At 38.0% G+C, this 20,531-nt stretch overlaps 1 protein-coding gene across 1 annotated transcript in view; it reads left to right on the forward strand.

The window, feature by feature from the left end:
• Ccdc178 (coiled-coil domain containing 178) overlaps nucleotides 1-20,531 on the forward strand; it is a 612,453-nt gene that overhangs the window by 46,988 nt on the left and 544,934 nt on the right. Inside the window, exons 3-5 of the mRNA XM_045134754.1 lie at nucleotides 7,965-8,054; nucleotides 14,292-14,431; nucleotides 18,737-18,759. Coding sequence (XP_044990689.1) covers nucleotides 7,965-8,054; nucleotides 14,292-14,431; nucleotides 18,737-18,759 — 253 coding nt within the window. The remainder of the gene's footprint in view (nucleotides 1-7,964; nucleotides 8,055-14,291; nucleotides 14,432-18,736; nucleotides 18,760-20,531) is intronic.

The following is a 20,531-nucleotide window of genomic DNA, read 5'->3' on the forward strand; positions in this document are numbered from 1 at the left end:
ACTTAATTATCCATTCAGCCAATGATGGACATCTGGTTGACTCCAGTTCTTAGCTATAATGAATTGAGCAGCTATAAACATGGTTGAGCAATGTGTCTATATTGATGAATGCCTAACTGGGTCTATTGGTAGCTCTATACTCATCCTTTAAAGGAAACTCCAAATTGATTTCCATAGTGGATGTACAAGTTTACATTCCCACCAATAGTGGATAAGGGTTCCTCTTTCCCCACATCCTCGCCAATATTTGTCATGGTTAGATTTTTTTTTTTTTTTTTTTTTAATGATTGCCATCTTTACTGGAGTGAAGTGGAATCTCATGGCTGTTTTAATTTGTATTTTCCTAATGGTTAGGGATGTTGAACATTTTCTTAAGTGTGTGTCAACCATTTGTAATTCTTCCTCTGAGAACTCCTTATTCAGTTATCTGCTCCACTTTTGGAGTAGGCGGTTTGATTTTTTTATTGTTTAGTTTTTTTTTGAGTTCTTTGTACATTCTAGATATTAGGCTTCTGTTAGTGTTATAGCTTGTGAAGATTTTCTCCCATTCAGTGGGTAATCTATTGGCTCTGCTTATGGTATATTTGTCTGTAAAAAAGCTTTTTAGCTTCATAATTTCCAGTTAGTTGAGTGTTTAGTTTCCTGGGCTACTGGGGTTTTGTTCAGGAAGTCTTTTCCCACTCCTATATTGTGGAGAGTACTTCCTATCTTTTCTTCCAGTAGGAGAAGAGTTTCAGGTCTTATATGAGGTCTTTAATCCATGTGGACTTTATTTTTGTGTATAGAGAGATAAGTGGGTCTAGTTTCATTTTTCTACAACTGTTTATTCAGTTTTTCCAGCAACATTTGTTGAAGATACTGTCTTTTCTTCAGTCTTCATTATTGACACATTAGTCAAAGATCTAGTAACTGTAGTTACTTGACCTAAGGTCTAAGTCTTCAATTCTGTTCCATTAGTCTATGTTTCTGTTGTTATACCAGTACCATGCTGTTTTTGTTACCATACTATGGCTTTGTAATATAGCATTAGATTGGGTATAGTGATACCTCCAGAGGTGTTATATATAACTAGATATCTGAGGCCTGCTGACATTCCATACTATATGCAAATGATAAAGATACAGAGAAAGAAATAAGGGACATTGTCCCATTTTCAGTAGTAACAAACAAACAAATCTGGAATAACATTAACCAAGTAAGTGGAAGATTTATACAATGAAACCATAAAAACACTCAAAACGGAAATTGAGGAGGACTTGAGAAAATGGAAAGACCTGTCATGCTCCTGGATAGGCAGAATTAACATTGTGAAAATGGCAATCCTATCAAAGGCAATATACAGATTTAATGCAATTCCACTTAAAATCCCAACATTGTTCTTCACAGAGATAGAAAAAATGATCCCAAAATTCATATGGAAAGGCAGAAGGCCTCAGATATTCAAGCATATCCTCAGCAAAAGAAATACCTCTGGAGGCATCACCATACCTGATCTAAAGCTATATTACAAAGCCATAGTAATAACAGCATGGTACTGGCATAAAAACAGGAGTATAGACCAATGGAACAGAATCAAGGACCCCGACTTTGGGCCAAGCAACTACAGCTACTTGATATTTGACAAAGGCCCTAACAATATAGGCTGGAAAAAAGACAGCATCTTCAACAAATGGTGCTGTACAAACCATATGCAGAAAAGTGAAACCTGATCTACACATCTTACCATGAACAACGCTCAAGTCCAAATGGATCAAAGACCTCAATATAAGACTGGAAAGTCAGCTACTATTGGAGGAAAATATAGGAGGAACTTTCCATGATATAAGAATGGAAAAAGACTTCCTGAAAAAAAAAAAAAACAACCCAGTAGCATAAGATCTTAAACAATCATTCAACCAATGGGATCACATGAAAGTGCAGACTTTCTTCACAGACAAACATACAATAAGCAAAGCTAATAGATTACCCCCAGAATGGGAGAAAATATTTGCTGAATGAATATCCAACTGACAGATACCTAATCTCTAGAATCTACAAAGAACCCAAAAACCTAAACAATAAAAAGTCAAACATTCACAAAATGAGGTAAAGAATTGAGCAGGCAGTTAGCAGAGGAAGAATTATAAATGGCAAATACACACTTAAGAAAATGTCCATATGAATTTTTGAGATAATTTTTTTCAATCTCTGTGAAGAGTGATGCTGTTATTTTTATTGATATTGCATTAAATATGTATATTTGTTTTTTAGAATAGCCATTTTCACAGTCATAATTCTACCTATCCAGGAGCATATAAAGCCCTTCCATTCTCTGAAGTCCTCCTTGATTTCTTTCTTCAGGTGTTTTTTTTTTAATGCTTTATTATATAGCTCTTTCACATCCTTAGTGTTATTCCAAGGTTTTAAAGATCATTTGTTGCTACTGAAAATTTCTTTCTCTTTATATTTTTCCTTTGCATATAGAAAGGCTACTGATTTTTGTGCATTGATTTTATATCCTGCCACTTTACTGAAAGAATTTATCACCTTTAGAAGTTGTGAAATGGGTAGTTTTGGGTCATTTAGGTATGGGATCTTGTCATCTGCAAATAGGGCTGACTTGACTTCTTCCCTTCCAATTGGAATCCCTTTTATTTCCTTCTCCTGTCTTAGTGCTTGGGCTAGTACTTTTAGTGCTATGTTGAAGAGTAGTGTTGAGAGTGGGCACCCCTTTCTTGTTCCCCTTAAGTATTATTTGGGCTTTGGATGCTTTATTTATAGCCTTTATTTTGTTCACATATAAACCCTCCATGCCTATCCTTTCCAGTGTTTTGATCATGTTGTGGTGTTGCATTTTGTCAAAGGTCTTCTCTGTATCAATTGAGATGATCATGTGGTTCATATGGTTAAGTTTATTTATGTGGTGTATTACATTGACCGATTTCCATATGTTGAACCATCCCTGCATTGCTGAGACAAAGCCTACTTGATCAAGGTGGATGATGCTTTTGATGTGTTGTTGAATTTAGTTTGTAAGGATTTGGTTCAGGATCTTTGCATCTAAATTCATCAGGGATGTACGCCTATAGTTTTCTTTTCTTGTTGCATCTCTGTCTGGTTTTGTTATTTGGGTGTTTTAGCTTCATAAAAGGAGTTGGGGAGGATTCCTTGGTCTCCAACATGTGAAACAGTTTGAGTGCAAATTCTTAACCAATGGCTATAGATGAGTATCTCAGTCACCACCACCCAACCATGGATAACATACCTGAGACCTCAGGTTCTTCACTGTACTCTGTTGACCAAACTTGCATGACATACAATATCTAAATTTGTGATATGAATTTCCTTGATCTTTTGAAGAGCAGCATTCCATGTGTGTAATGTAATATATATAAATAATATAATATAAATTTTATATATATATATATATATACATATATATATATATATGATGCATATGTAACTTTATAATGTGTTTATAGTGAAGTGCTCAAGTTTTATAATTGAATATATTTGGATAATTGTATAATATACATTCTGGGATGATAATTTATAGGTTATAATATTATACGTCTTAAGTAAAAACAAGAGTTCAGCTCTCTGCCTGACATTGTTTGGTTAACAGTATGGTTTAGACTACTGTTGTATCATCACTTTATGACATCATGTATTGGTTCCATCATTTCCCTCCTCCATTGCCCCCAATTCCTCAGGGGGTCCTCCTTAGTGGGATTACTGGTATTCCCCATGAGGTTGTGGTTTATGCATTGTGGGAACAGCAGTCAGTTTTTTGTGGGAGAAAATGACTCTGTGTATGTCTCACCCTGTGGCTCTTACAATCTCATTCCTCCCTCTCTTCCACAAAATTCCTTGAGCCTTGGTGCATTTGTTTTATGTGTACTTCAACTATGAGCACTTAGAAGCCAGTGGATTTCTGCTTTGGTATGAGTTGAGTACCCTTAGCATCTGTCTCCTTCACCCTGGTGCTAATGCCATGGAAGCAGTACTCTTGCTCATTTCCCACATTTCTCTGTGGTTTTGCCTGGGCCTTGACTGAGATGTAAGGGGTAATATATTGCCTCCAGTCTTGTTACCTTCTGAGAAAGTAAAACAGACTCTACAATGGAGAGTAAAGTCAGGTTAAAAGTAGGTTAATTTGGGTAAGTACTATCAATTTAGGGAGATTTTGATGGATGTAGACCCTCTTTTAGCCAAAGACTAGGGGGATCTTGATATTGGAGAGTATAATCTTTGTTTCCATAGGATTATAAACTGGTTCCTACTTCTAGATATGGGTCCCTTTGTACTGAATGGATCTCTTAGCCCATAAGAAACCTATTGATTACCCACTGAAGCTTTGTGCTACCATTGCACTGTTGTACTTCTTGTCAGGCTGATTGCTTCTAAGTAGTTTAGACCCTTGGTTGCTCATACTATTAATGTCCACTTTCCTACAGTAGCTCATGGAGTGCTTTCTATCACTAGAAAAACTAACTGCTTGGAGACTGGGTCCCTTCTGGATTCCAGTTGGTTCTCCATATTCTGTGTTGGCAGCATATTGAGTCTTCAAAATAGGGTCTTACCATTTACCCCAGGCAGATAATAAAGTGCTTTGACAGAAAACTGTCTTTTGGGGGGGGACCTTTCTGTCCAACAGCTCAATGTGGATAGCACCTATTTCTGGTACTGTGAGTTGCAGGTTCAGAGCCAACATTTTTTAAAGGTAGACGTCATCCCATCTTCTCCAGGGCCCTTCTTTTTGGGTGCTCCCCAATACAATATGTTCTAGTCTACTTTCACTGAGAAAGGTTTTTGTGGTACCAATTCATTTTCTGTTTAGTGTTCTGTTAGCTTCTTCTATATAGATTGGACTTTTCTTGAGAGGGTGGGAAGTTTTCTTCAATGAATAAGTTCTCCATGCCTCAGTCTGAATTTCTTCCCCTTATGGTATACCCATGATCCAAATGTTAGGATATTTTATGTTCCCTGATGTTCTGTCAACAAGACTTTTGAATTTATTAAAATGTTTGGACTCCTGAAATATTTCTGCTGTTTTGTCTTCCAGCTTTGAGGTTCTGTCTTCCACATGATTAACTCTGTTCTTGAGGGTTTCTAGAGATGTTTTCACTAGTTGCATTTGGTTTGTATCTTCTGTTGCCTTTTTCTATATATTATTCATCTCTGTGTCAAGTTCCAATCTCAGGTCATGTTTTGATTTTCTTAACTCTTCTTGGCATTCATTCTTTCATTTACTATACCTTAATTAAGCTTAACCAGCTCCTTATTGACATCCTCTATATTTTTGGCTTACCTTCAGTTCATTTATCTCTTTTGAGTTCTCTCTGGTTTTAGTCTATTAGGTTAAGCCTAGTGAAGCCAGCTGTGTGGATTTCATTTTTGTGATTGTTGATTTGCTACCAGTTCTGAAATTTGCTTGGTCAGGGTCACAGATCTTGTATCTTCATTTTGGGGTTCTATTCCTATTGCCTCTTCTATGTTTTCATTAGAGACTTTCATTGTGGGATCAGGCAACCTTGTTGGAGATCTCTCAGTTAGTTAGTTGTTGCATATTGTTTCTTTTGCATTGTGGTCTGCCCATCACAGCATGGTAGTCTTATTTAATTAATGAGGAAGCAAGCAAGAGTTATCATTTCTAGTGTCTTCAGTAAGTGATCTGTTTTATGTTTGCATAGAATAGGCTTATGATGGCTCTGTATTTTGGGATGTGCAGTTTGCGGAGGGCCTAATTGCACTTGCAGCAATGGGCTGGTGCTTACCACCAAAGGTGGAATTGGAGGTCTGGGGTCCCTTTGACCTTGTCTCAGCTGTGTCATGCCTATGGTTCCAGGGCCATAGCACTTTCTCTTTCTCTCCTAGTATACCCAGATTGGCATGTTATAAAAGACCCACTGGTTTTCTCTAGCAGGTGATTCCTGTATTCCCCTTCTGGGATGAGGTTATTCCCCAAGTAGTCACTGGGCTTGTGGAAGGGCATTGGAGAGATGGTGTTGGTCACTGCATTCTATAGCGCAGTCCAGATCAGGGAATTGGCTGGTGTATGGGAGATAGGGACACTGGAGAAGGATTAAACACAAGGGTACCTATAGGCAGCACAGGGTGTGGAGTGTTTGTGGGAAGGGGCAGTGAGGAAGCCTACAGGCTATCCCACCAAGGAGGCAAGACAGGGGGGTGTGGCATGGGGTAGGAGACAAGGGAATGGGAGTGGGCTGTGGGTTCATCCAGGTGAGCCTGTGCAGCAGGGGAGGGTTAAAATAGCTGAGGACAGGGGAGCATGAGGAAGGACTGAGAAATATGACAGAAGAACAGGGAGAATAAGTGTGCTCTATCAGAAGAGCCTAAGGAAATGTGTTAGCAGATAGGGGAGTATAGTGGGACCAGGAGTGCAGTGGGGGACTAGAGATCATAAGTTGGCTCAGTAAGAAGAGCCTAAGGAACCTCACTGGGGATTGGCAGCACAGTCTGGGACTGGGACAAGGGAGTGCAGCAGGGGAGTGGGAAGAATGAGTGGGCTTAGTCAGTTGAGCCTAATTAAACATGGCAGGGATTGGGGAGTGCAGTAGGGAAAAGGGAGCATGAATGGGCCCAGTCAGCTGAACCTAAGGGAGTGCAGCAAGGAACAGGGCAGTGGGTCAGATGCAGTGTGTTGGGGGGGACTTCAACAAGATGCAATGATGGTGAGAACCTGTGGGTAGCTCAGCTGCAGATGGAAGCACATGGGCCTCAGTTGGAAGCAGCAGAGGAAGACAGGGAAATGTACAGGCTACAGGCATGGTCAGCTGAGCCTGAATTAGTACAGCAGAGACTCTGGTTGGAGAGTCAGGGGAACTGTGGCTGGGGCAAGTGGTTGAGGAGACCCACGGGTCTAGTGGACTACCTGAGAGTGTAGGATTCAGCAAATTCCCATCTGTGTCCCTCTGTGCCTGCCTATTGGAAGTCTGCTAAAATCTACACAAACTGGAGCCCCATAGATCTTGCCTGGTAGTACCCTGGGAGCTGAAGTGTGGTTAGTAGGCTGCCATCTTGACCAGAAGTCCCCCTTGAGGTCTGGTTTTCTTGATGCTTCCTGGTATTCATTCTTGCATTTGCTCATGTCTTCACTAAGCTTAATCAGCTGGGTATTGAGCTCTTCTATTTGGTGACTCACATTTAATTCATTTATCTCTCTTTTGAGGCTTCTCTAGCTTTCCTCAATTAAGTTAAGCCTATGGACAAAAATTCAGGGCTCTTAGAGACAGTTGTGCTCAATTTCATTTATGTGATTATTGGTTCTTTGATTCTTTGCTTCTAGTTCAGCAAGTTTCTTGATCAGGGTCACATAGCTTGTTGTGTTTTCATTTTTTTAATTCAATCCCTGTTGTTTTCTCTAGGAAGTCATTGGAGGCTTCCTTTGTGAGACTAGGCAGCCTTGGTGGTGTTTTCTCAGTTTTCTAACTTTCTTTGGTTTTATTGCATTATCTACCCATCTCAGGGGAAAAGTCTTATTTTATTGGGGAGGGAAAAAGTGTTTGTCCTTGTAGGATCTTCAGTGACAGTTCTGTTTGAAATGTGAACCAGATTGGAGTAGAATGGGTACAACAACAGATGCTCAGAATGTGGAGATTGCAAGTACATCAAAGTTACCTGGGGAACTGGTAGGTTTGTAAGTGAGAACTCAGTCCTACTCACTCCACTTGTAGGCACTCTTAAGCACAGGAGAACCAAGGGTTGGAGATCCAGGAGCTGGGGATCCTGGGAGCTCTGGCCTCTGATTTACTTTTAATAGCTTCATGCTATATAGAATACCTTGATATAGTTAATCCAATGGAAGAGTAAACAAAAGACATCTAAAAACTGTCTGCTATGGGTCTTGGTTAATATTTTAGACTACAGATGATTTGTTAAGCACAACAATCGCCAATGTAGTTTTTTACCATGTGTCACTTACTTCAAAAACCTTTATTAACTGTGTTTTTTTTTTCTTTAAGACAATGCCATGCTTCAAAGTATGGCATTATTTAGTGCCCCCAAGGAACCAGCTGAAATTTATCATGAAAGTAAGATGACAAATACTGAAGGTGAGGACTTAATATAATCAATAGTAGACTAGATGGCATGAGGTGTGTTAAATTTTATTCACTGGTTTGTGGTAGCAATAGTATATTTTCATGAAGAAATCCTATACATCATTGTTAACCTAGATAGTATAATGTTAATATGAAACTGGTATTGTGTCAATAATAGTTTATATCTAATCTTAGTTGTTAACCTAGATATTATGTCAAGATAAAATTATAATGTATTATGTCAATAATATATAGATAATATCCAATACTGGCTTATAAGTTTGCTATGTGGATTTTTAACTTTTTATCAGGTGCCCATGCTGGGACAGGCCATCATGCAACATGTTCCAGTAGCCTTTCAGGATTTGCCATTTTAGCTTACTGACGTGAACAGTTTTATTTCAGTGTACTGCTTCTAGTATAAATAGTATTATTTTTATGAAATAGAAGTATTAGATTCTTGACATTCCAGTTTTAGCTGTCATTCTTTTCCTCATCCTGTAGAAGATTATACAAGTAAAGGCTTCCCTCCTCTTTAAATCATAAGCTGGGGCTATGAGATTATGTTTTAATCTTAAATTCTATATTTATTATATTTTTTAATGTTTAAATTTTCATATTTTAAAATATTTTATTTATTTATTTATTAGAGAGAGAGAGGGGCAGATAGAGAAAGAGAATGGGTATACCAGGCTCTCTAGCCAATGAAGCCAAACTCCAGACACATGTGCCAGCTTGTGAATCTGGCTTACATGGGTACTGGGGAATTGAACCTGGGTCCTTAGGCTTTGCAGTCTTTAACTGATAAGCTATCTCTTCAGTCCTTAAATTATATTTAAGGAACATGTGAAGACATAGTCAAAGAAGCTAGAGAAACTTTAAAAATTACACTATTCCAAAAATAGCTTATTTACAATGTTTTATGGAATTGATTACAGAAGGAAGATTATACAAGGTTAATGAATTCCATCACTAAAATATAGTTAGTGATCTTCTAGAAAACAAACCTATCAAGTTAAATTTTACATGCAGTGCAATCCATGCCTTTCAAGAATCCAGGTGAACAGATTTTTGACAAACATACATACCCACTTAGCAACCACTTCATGGCAGATGTAGAAATGTCTGACTTTGAGAAAACTGATTCTTGGAGTGCATTTTGATTCCATATAACTTCAGCCTATCCCAACATTGACCTATTGATATAACTTAAATTTACTATTGTGACAGTTAAAATTAGAGGAAAAGAAAACAGACATGGTGGTTCATGCCTTTAATTTGGGAGGCTGAGACAGGAGGATTGGCATGAGTTCCAAGTCAGCTTAAGCTACAGAGTGACACCCTGGGGCAAAAATACCAAAACTGAAAATGATAGTATAGAATATGTGTAATCATTCCAGTAGTACTCTTTTTGTGTTCAACTTCTTTCAAAGATTAAGGGAAATGCCTGTGAATTAAGTTTACAATGTTGTCATGCAAGCTGCTTCTTCACTTGTTTCACATAATGCCACCCCTAATGCACCCAATTTCATCATATGAAAATATGCATTTATCTTTCATAAGACATGTCAAAACTATTTTCCAAAGAGTGCAAGTCAGGCTAAAAGAGTTTATATAGTTTTCTATGCCAACAGAAATGTGTGAGATCCATTTTTTATGCACTGTCACCAACATTTGGTCTTATTAGTCTTTTGCTTGGCATGGTGGTTGGGTGGACTCGTATAGAGTTGTCAGTTGAATTGGCCCTCTTCTTGTTATTTTTTTGTTTGTTTGTTTTCTTGAGGTAGGGTCTCATTGTAGCCCAGGCTGACCTGGAATTCACTATGGAGTCTCAGGGTGGCCTCAAACTCACAGTGATCCTCCTACCTCTGCCTCCCTAATGCTGGGACTAAAGGCGTGCACCACCACGCCCGGCCTCCATATAAGTTTTTGAGATGTTTTATGCATGGTTCTGTATTTAGTCCCTTGCCCTGAGGATTCCAGATGCTTCCAATGCCCAGGCAACTTAATGCTTCTCTGCTCAGCAGTACCTGACATGGTGTGCTGTGTTCCCATATCTCAATGTCACAGTTGGCAAATTGTCCTGACATACAGTTTCCAGTGCCATATAATTCAACCTCAAGCATTTCTCTTTTCTCAAGAGTTCAACCCTTGCACTACTGTTTTCCAGTTTCCGAAAACATATGTCTCATACTTCTCTTCTGGTTTTATAAGTATTCTTAGCTGGAGAAATAGATCCTTATTATCAGCTCCTCTTTCGTGAATGGTAGGGATGTTTAGTGTGTTTTATGAATGAAGTTTCCATAGGGTGGAGAGAGCAGAAGGCAGCATGAAGAAAAATAAATTTATCAACTTAGTCATTTTTTCACGTTTTAAAACATACTTCTCAGCCTAGAGATTGCATGGAGAGAAGCAAATGAATGATACATCAAAATGCAATGTGATCACTTCTATTGCAAATAAATAGAATGTGCAAGTGATTCACTCAATGTCTGAAAGACTTTGGAAGTCTTCATGGATAAAGTCATGAGAGTGGATTTTAATATTATAAATATTGTAATTTAGGGCTGGGAAGATGGCTCAGTGGGTAAAGGGCTTGCTGCATACGCCTTATCACCTGAGTTTGAGCCCCAGGCTCACGTGAAGTCAGATGTGGCAACATGAGCACTTCTAATCCAAGCGTGCCTATGGCAAGAGGGAAGGTCGACTGAGAGGCATCCATAGAAGCTCATAGGCCTGATAACCTGATATATGTAGCAGCAAACAGGATGAACCCCTGCCTTAAGGTGGAAGGTGCAGTTTTATGTCTGATCATCCTACATGTTATGGCACACATGAGTCTATCTTACACACACACACATTTTTTAAAAATGTGGCTACTGGCATAAACTGCATATTTTTTAAAAAAGCTAATAATGACAAAATTCAATATGTATTAAGAGCTATGGGAAGTGGTCATGCAAAGTTGGAAGACCTGCGATTACTTGGGTAAGGAAAAGCAAATGCTTTGAAACTACAGATTTTAAAGAGCCTGTAAAGAATCAGGTAAGTGAAAAATGATGGGGCATTTTTACTTGGATTGGGGTCAGTCCCCAGTTACTTCCAACACTGAGTTTATAAGTATTTTACCATGTAGTAACAAGTGCCCTGAACTATTAGAGTCAATGAAAATATAACTCTAATATCCATAAAAGATGTCCACTCTCCACTTTCCATCCACTCTCCATTAAGGGAACTTCATTTCTTATGAAGTATTAAAGAGCTGTTCATCACAACAAAAGCTTGCATTGGATGAGAAATTATTTGTAAATACCACAAACTTATTTTACATTTTAAAAAGAAAATCAAGATGTTTGGAAACATAATAATGTGAAATGATTACTCACGTAAGCTATTGGTCAGAGCTGAACATGGTACTGCATGCCTTCAAACCCAGTATTTGGGAGGCAGAGGTAGGAGGATCACTATGAATTTGAGGCCAGCCTGACTGTTTTCATCATATTAACTACTTGTTTATTAAATGTGTATCCAAATTTTCTCATTTCTAGAGAGAAGGTCAACATGTCCTTAAGATGTTTGGCTAGGACCTCAATATGTAGTATTTCTACTAGTTTCTTCTTTAGTCCTTGGACTATTACAGAGATAAAAAACTATCTCTGTGTGAGATAAAGAGGAAACATGGGCTGCAACACACATAAAACTAGTGTAGTGAGTGAATTTGTGCAGAATATGCTCAAAGCAGATGTCAACCCAGCCACACTAAGATCATGAGGACAAAACAAAACCTTCACAAACAAGAAACATGTGAAATGGCCTGCATGTATGTTTTCAAGGGTACTTCTATTTATATTGCCATATTTTAAAAAATAGAGAAGCAGCTCTCATAGTATAGTTTGCATGTTACATATCCTAACAAAAGAAATACAGTTCAAATTATACTCTTCAAGTTATCAGCTCTGTGGGTCTATATAAGCTATGTATCACCTCAAAGCTTTGATTTCTTCATCTATGAAATAAAGCCAGCCATCTAATTTTATAAGACTTCTGTAAGGATTAAATAAAGTGTTGAATCAAAAGTAAGTAGCTATCCTAGCCTCATGTCTACCACATGCTCTCAGTGATCAGAAATGTTACCAGTGTTAGTCATAACAGTGTTAGTCAGTTTTATACATGTATAGTTAATTCACTGAACAGAATGAATACTTTGCCTTGTATGAAACACATACATACACATCATTAATAGAGATTGCGCTTTTTGGAGAAGGATATTATAAGACTTAAAAAATATTTAAAAGACTAATATTACATGTTTTTCTCATATGCAATATGAAAATGTATATATGTCAGAAGGAGGACTATTATTTGGGTAAGGAAGTTTCTAGAAGACTGAGAGAGAGTAAAAGTGAATTGAATATAAGGCAGATACAATCACAAGTCATAATGAAGCCCATTATTTTGTGTTCTAACTAAAAAAAAAAATTAATTAAATCCAAGTTGGAAAGATGGCTCAGCAGTTAAAGACACCCGCTTACAAATCCTGATGGCCTGGGTTTGATGCCCCTGTATCAGATGCACAAAGCCAGATGCACAAAGTAGTGCATGAATCTGGAGTTTGCAGTGGCAGGAGGACCTGATGTGCCATTGTTTTTTAATATTCTATTTTTTATTTGATAGAGAGAAAAATAAGGAGGGGGAAAAGAGAGATAAAGAGAGAGAAAGAGAAAGAGAATGGGCATGACAGGGCTTCTAGCCTCTGCAAATGAACTTCAGATGTGTGCACCCCCTTCTGCATCTGACTTATGTGGGTCCTTTGGCTTTGTAAACAAGAGTCTTAACCAAAGTCATCTCTATAGCCCTGATGGGCCATTTTTTCTCTATCTCTTCCTTTCTCTGTCTTTCTCTCAAATAAATAAATATTTAATGAAAATATAAATAAAAAAAGCTTTAAAAGACCAAAAATTAAAAGCAGAACTTGAAAGTGTATACTGTCTTTTGGCCACAACTGAAACAATAGGCAATAATATGACTTCCATGTCCCCAGGGTGAACTGAAGTAGAGAACCACCTATGATGTGATACCCTGACCACATTTTGTGCCTCTCACTTGACATTAGTAATTGTGACTGCAATCCGGTATTATGGAGTCCTCACAGCCATAAGGACTGTAAATAAGCACTTTGGAGGAGATTCAGGAACAATTCTGATGAGCACCTGAAACTTTCAGTTCATTCAGGACACAGCAGGGTTAGAGTCACTAAGGCACATTGGACTGACTGGCCTGCATGATGACTATAGCTTGAATGATATAAGGAGATCATCAATCACCCTTCATGTGAGACTTCAATTTTCAGAAACAGGAGGTAGAAAATGAGGTTATTGTGAGGATCAAAGGGACTGAGACTAGCCTGTAGTTTTTTTTTTTTTTATCAAGAGAGTTAAGGTAGATTTAAGTGCGTAGAGAGTTGGATATTATTTATATAGGGAGATGTGGAATCTTTTTTGAAGGTGTACTTAAAATAAATTTCAGCCAATTTTAGATTATTAAGGAGTAATTTAAAGTGAATCAATTGGATTTTGTTTATTGATACTTTTTGTACGTGTGCGTGGTATGCATGGATGTGTGTGTATTCATGTGTGTGGGGGGGGTGCCCATGTATATACGGGTTCATGAGTGTATATGTGTGTGGGGGGGGGGGAGGCGTGCATGCATGTGTATGCCAGAGATTGATGTCAAGTGTCTTCATTAATTTCTCTGCACTCTATTTGTTGATATAGGGTCTCTCACTAAACTAGGGATTCACTTGATTCAATTAGACTAGCCAGTCAACAAGCCCTAGGCACCTGTTTCCACCTTCTCTGCACTGGGATTATGGGTACACACCACCATACCAGTTGTCTTATGTGGGTGCTGGAGATCTGAACTGATGTCCTCATGCCTATGCAGCAAGAGATTTACCCACAAAGACATCCCACAGCCCTGTCTTACTGTGGTTCCGTAGTTCATAATGCTGTGGATCACATATATTTTCTGACTTTGTTGTTTATTTGGGCTGCTCAGGTTTTTTTTTTTTTTTTGCTTGTAACATTATTTAGTCATCCTAAATGATAATTTTGGCTTTTAGAAATGCATTCTATATTTTGATATATTTATCAAAGGGACTTTAAAAGTACTAGCAGTGGTAGAGAAGAGAGCTTTTGCATGCCAGTGTCACAGTGCTGCTGTTCCAAGTATATGTGTGCCCCATTGCAGAGGTGAATAAAGGCATCTACTTTAGCTACCCATGTCGACGTCACAGCTGTGCACAAGTGAACATCCCTGCACCATGTGTCAACAAGTTGATTTCACATATCGAAGATATAGACTTCAAAATACAGGAACATTTGAAACAAGTAAGTGTTTTACAAAACAATTTTTATAAATTCTGTACAGTTTAAGGAACTGGGATTTAAGGATCACAGGGAATTATTTCAGTTTATTGGCCATTGATAATATTTTCAGAATTTCTGCACCAATGCATGATTTTCTCATCTAGACATGGTTTTAGTATTCTCACTCTAGAAGGGTGAAGTAGCCTTTTAAATGGTGTCCCCACTTGTCTGTTCTCTATCCAGACACAGTCATGCTAAGTAACCATTTCCATAATCCAACTTGACTAGCAAACTAAATCGAATCATATCCTTTCTGGAATACTAAACTAAAATTATTACAGGAGTAATTATAGCATAAAAGAATAAGAATGCACTTTTTAGTGAGTTATTTTATCCTAGGTCTGTTTGGAGAGAGTATGATTCTGTGTTTTTTAATCTGTCAAAGTTTGCTTTTTCTTCTGAGGGAAGTTCCATCTTGAAACCTGTAACTTTCAAAGGTGGCTTGGGAATTACATAAAAACATCAAAATTATTTTATTATTGTTATATTTTTGAACAATTAATTCAGATACAGTGATAAGGTTAACAGAAATCTGTACCTTTTTGTTTGTGTTTGTGGTGGGCATATGTGAATATGCACAAGTGCATGTGTATGTAGAGGCCAGAGGACAACCTTGGGTATCATATCCAGGTATGTCTTATACTTGTTTTTGGGATAGGGCCTCTTAATGGTCTGAAGTTCACTGATTAGGCTAGTCTGGATGGCCAGGAAGTTCCAGTGTTCCTCCTGTCTCTACATTCCCAGTTATGGAATTACAGGCATGTACTACCACCCCAGACTGTGCTGGTTTTTGGAATCTCCATGCCCAGCCTTTCTTCACCATTTCACATGGCTTTTCTAGTAATTGGAATTATAAATAAGAAATATGGGAAGTGTTTTGCTTTGACACTTGACCTTGAAATTGAGAATATTCTGATGGTCAGCTTATACATCTTGGTTTTGGAACTCATATCCTTAAGAGACATTAGTCCAACCTTTAAGAGCAAATGATTTAGCAACAGGTTTTGTGCCCATGTGGGGGCACAGAGACCGTGAAGTGCATGTGACAAACACAATAGACCCTTAGTGTAGGTAAACTTTATGCTGTTTGCTTCTACATCTTTCTAAATCAAAACAATAAGTGAAATACGTTATAATAGTATACAGTTTCTGAACTAGAAATAGTATATAAAGGAAATAAAGCAGATAAATATTTATTGATGTACTATACCATAAGTTTCTTATCTATTCTGATTATCAAATAGCCCTTTTATTAAAAATGATGAAAATAGAGCTCAAGAAATGGCTCAGTGGTTAAGTGCACTTCTTGCACAAACATGAGGGCTTGAGGGGCCTGGCCTGAGGCTTTCTGAGGGTGCGTCTGGAATCCATGAGACAATCTAAGGGTGGCAATGCAGGTCTCTTACCCTGGTCCTGTGGGGCGGGGGGTAGAGCCTGAAGAATCACTAAGGCTAATGAACAAATTCTGGAATAAAAATATCCTGTCATAAAGAAAACTGGTGAGTAATAGAGGAAGACATCCAATGTTTTCCTCTGACCACTGCAAGAAAGCCAACAGGCTGCCACAACAGCACATACATTTGCATATACCACACCACACATGCTACGCACTTGCCAAACTGGTGGAGACAGATAAGTAGATGATTTAAATACCCATTTTAGGGCTGGAGAGATGGCTTAGTGGTTAAGCACTTGCCTGTGAAGCCTAAGGACCCTGGTTTGAGGCTTGATTCCCCAGGACCCACATTAGCCAGATACACAAGGGGGTGCATGCATCTGGAGTTCGTTTGCAGTGGTTTGAGGCCCTGGCACGCCCATTCTCTCTCTGTCTCTCTCTCTGCTTCTTTCTTCCTCTGTCTGTTGCTCTCAAATAAATAAATAAAAAAAAAAATTTTAAATACCCATTTTAATAGATACCATTGTTGAAATTCTAACACAAGCCAAATATCAAATCATTGCTATCTATAATTGATACATAGAGAAATCATAAGCCTATAAACATATGAGTGTTCATTTATTTGTGAACACACACATACACACTAAGATCCCCACACAATGCAGAGTTATTTGAACAAAATAATTCTTATTTTGAGTTGTTATTTCTTCTCTGTGGACTATAATAGGAGGAGACTAAGTAAACTGGTATAATACAACCATCTTCTTTTCTTGTGCTGGTTTTTGGAATCTCCATGCCCAGCCTTTCTTCACCATTCCACATGGCTTTTCTAGTAATTGAATTATAAATAAGAAATATGGGAAGTGTTCTGCTTTGACACTTGACCTTGAAATTGAGAGGAACTCAGCTCTAGTTTATCGAGTTGGGAAGTGCACTGGTGGTTTTTAAGGTGAGTGTTGACTACTGGTAATTGAAAAGTTTCTTCTGAGCATGGTTCTTACTTTTTTTTTTGTTGTTTGTTCGTTTGAGAAATCCCTGGATAGCCTTGATCTTACAATCCACAATCTTCATTTCTCAGATTGATGCGGGTTGGGATTAAGATACGTTTTTTAAACTTTGCAAACCAGATTAGACTTGGTCACTAAAGTTCTATAAGTAACTGTAAAGCTGGCATCTACTTAGGATATGACATACATTAAATGAGTGAAAGCTCTGTGTTAACTCTTCTATCACTGATATTTCTACTGTCATGAGAGTAAGAGTGCTTTGTCTTCCCACTCATAGCAGTATAGTTGAAGTTTGGGTCTAGCATTGGTTACTTTTGTCATTTTCATGACAGAAAATCTGACAAAACATTTTAAGGAAGGACAGACTTATTTTGGCTAATGGTTTGGGAGGGTAAATATAGTTCATGGTGGTAGAGAAAGTATAGCAGCCTGGGCTCCATAGCGACAGGAATGTATATCCGAGATTTCTCATGTCTTGGTTGGACAAGAGGCAGAGACCAACAGGAAGGGGCTCGTCCAAGGCTGGTCGCCAGTGACCCACTTCCTCCAGCAGGGTACTACCTCCTAAATGTAGAAGTGTTCAAAGTCTTGAGCATGTTGTGGTCATTTCACATTCAAGCCCTAAACATCTTGAAAGGAAACTCCCCAGATTGGAGTTACTGGGATTGTCTTTTATGATTTTACTTCTGTAAAAATCAATAATCACTGTGAATGAAAGAAACAATCTTCTGTATAGATTTTCATTAAATCAGAATATTTAGCTTTATTTTTTTTCAACATTACTGTCCTAGACTATCTACTCTATAGTCTAATTTAATTTGGATTGAAGTCTACTGAGCTGAATTTTTTCTCTTCATTTAGTCAATACATGTCATTAAACTGATTCCATGGTTTTTAAAAATGGCATGGAAATTATCTAGGAAACTCATTCTTTGAAATATTAAGGAAAAATTCTACCATGATGATAGCATTATCATTAATAACAATGACACTAAAGGTAATGTTTATCAAATACTTTATGTAATTTGCTTTATTAATCACTTCATATAATTAATTTTCTGAATCCTTATCAAAACCATGGGAGACAAAAAGTGTCATTATCTTCAGATTACTAAAATCACATAGTCGATGTGAGTCAACATCCTCTCTGAAAATCTTTCTTCATGCTTGTGTAGTGACCTTCTGTGTTGTATCTGTATATAACCAGAATCTGTGGGACTATGGAATCTGAAGAGAATTGGGTATACTTAATATAACCCATTGAGTTAAAATAATGTATGATATTAATGCATTCTGACTATGTTACCTTTGTGTTTTGAGAAATTTGTGTATTTTATATCCTACTGCATTGTAGAATTTGTCCATAGAACATTATCCACACAAAGGAATTTATAGTCTAAAAGAAGTAGAATTGGATTGAAAACTAAGGATTTGTAAACTTGAACAGGTTTTGTGTTTCACACTCATTGGTAGCACATGAAAAATCAATAATTATCATACATTTCTGTGTGCAAAGTCCCTTGGGAGTAAGAAGTATTTAAGCAACATTTTGAAATACAGAAGTGAAAGTTGTGAGAAATCTGGTGAGAATAATAACAAAAATATAGAAACATGTTGGAGAAATACTCATATATTTTCACAAAACAACAGAATGTATAACTTGACCGAGTTATGTGAAGTAGAGTACAGGGGAGGGGCTTGTGAGGGGAGCACTGGCTGAGGATGACATTAGGGAAGCACTTTGTGAAGACTCTATGAATAGAAAACTTACATTTTTATCAGTGAGTATAAATGAAGTCAGCTAGCTGTGTTCTTTTAACATGTGTAAAATTTGATTTTTATTGAAATCTTTTGTTTTGACAGTTTGAAACTTCTTTTGAAGAATGGTAAGAAACTTTAATCATTTATTTTCCCCTTAATGTTGAGTTTTTGTAATCTGAAGTTTACCATTTATTTTATTTCAAAAACAATAGGACATTGGAAACAAAATTTTTTGTATTAAATATTAAATTATATCCTTGAAAGATTATGATGTTACTGAAAATGAGAAAATAGAGGACTATAAGACTCTACTCTTTATTATTAAGAAAATACTCAGTATGAACACATCATGTATTGGTACTATCCTGTCCCTCTTCCCTGCCCCCATTCTGCTGGAGGCCCTCCTCAGTAGGGTTGCTAGTATTCCCCATGGAGTTGTGGGTTATGCACTGTGGAAGGAGCAGTCAGTTATTGGGGGAAGGAGGCAATGCCTCTGAGTATGATGTCCCAACCTGTTAAGTCTTATAGTCTTTGTGCATCCTCTTCCACAAAATTCCTTGAGCCATGATAAGGGAGTTTTAAATCTACTTCAGTGATGATCTCTTTGGAGGTTTCTTCTTTGGTCGAGTATCTTCAGGGTGTATTTTCTTCACCCTGACACTGATCATCAGGTTCAACCATGGAAGAAGCACTCTTCCTTTTCTCCCCAGTTCCTCTGTGGTTTTACCTGGGACTTGTCTGAAGTGCAAGGGGTAGTTTATCTCTTCAGATATCACTACTTTCTAAAAAAGAAAAACAGATTCTCCAACAGAGTTAAAGGGTAAATGGGATAAGTATTCCTGATTTAGGGAGACTTTACTGGATACTCCATATTTTAGCCAAAGACTAGTGGGAGCTAGTCTAGAGAGCATATTCTTTGTCTCTGTGGGATTCAGACCTGGTTTCTACTTCCATATATGGATTACTTTCCACTGAGTGGATCTCTTATCCAATCAGAAAGCTATTGGTTACCCACTAAGGTTGTGTGCCACCATAGCACTGGTGAGTACATCTTGTCAGGGTGGTTACTTCTGAGTAGCTCAGATCACTGGTTGCTCATGCCCTTGTTGGCCACTTTACCCCAGTAGCTCATGTCGTTTTTTCCAGCACTAGACCAGGTAACTGTTGGGGACTGGCTCACTTCTAGATTCCAGCTGAGTCTCTGTGTTTTCTGTCCCTGCAGCATATGGTGTCTTCAAAATAGGGTCTTACCCACTACCTCAGGTGGGTAATCCATTGCTTTCACAGAAGCTGTCTTGTTTTGGGGGCTTCATGGGTCTTTGACCAACAGCTCAATGTAGGTACCAACCAATTTCTGGTACTGGGAGTTACAATCCAGATACAATTTTGTTGTTGTTGTTGTTGTTGTTTTGAGGTAGGGTCTCACTCTAGCTCAGGCTGACCTGGAATTCACAATGTAATCTCAGGGTAGCCTTGAACTCATGGTGATCATCCTACCTCTGCCTCCTGAGTGCTGGGATTAAAGGTGTGTGCCACCACACCTGGTTCCAGATCCAAATATTTTAAGGTTAAGCTTCATCCAACCCTCTCCTCTTGTCCGGTGCTTCTCCATACTCCTGTTGAGGGCTAAATCTTTTAGTCTACCTTTAAGGATAAAGGTTTCTATGGTACCAGTTCATTTTGGGTTTAGTTTTATGTTTATTTCATCCCACCCTTCCCTTCCTCTTTTTCCAAGCCCTTCCATACTATTGTATGCCCTCAAGTTGCTTATATGCCAGCAACTCAAGCTAGTTGAGGTTAGAAACCACAGATGGGTGAGAACATTCAGTATTTGTCTTCCTGTAAATTTGTGTGTTTCCTGAATATGATCTGTGCCAAGTCTATCCATATTCCTACA

Source organism: Jaculus jaculus, chromosome 15 (assembly GCF_020740685.1).
Source record: "Jaculus jaculus isolate mJacJac1 chromosome 15, mJacJac1.mat.Y.cur, whole genome shotgun sequence".
In the NCBI taxonomy this organism is placed as follows: domain Eukaryota; kingdom Metazoa; phylum Chordata; class Mammalia; order Rodentia; family Dipodidae; genus Jaculus; species Jaculus jaculus.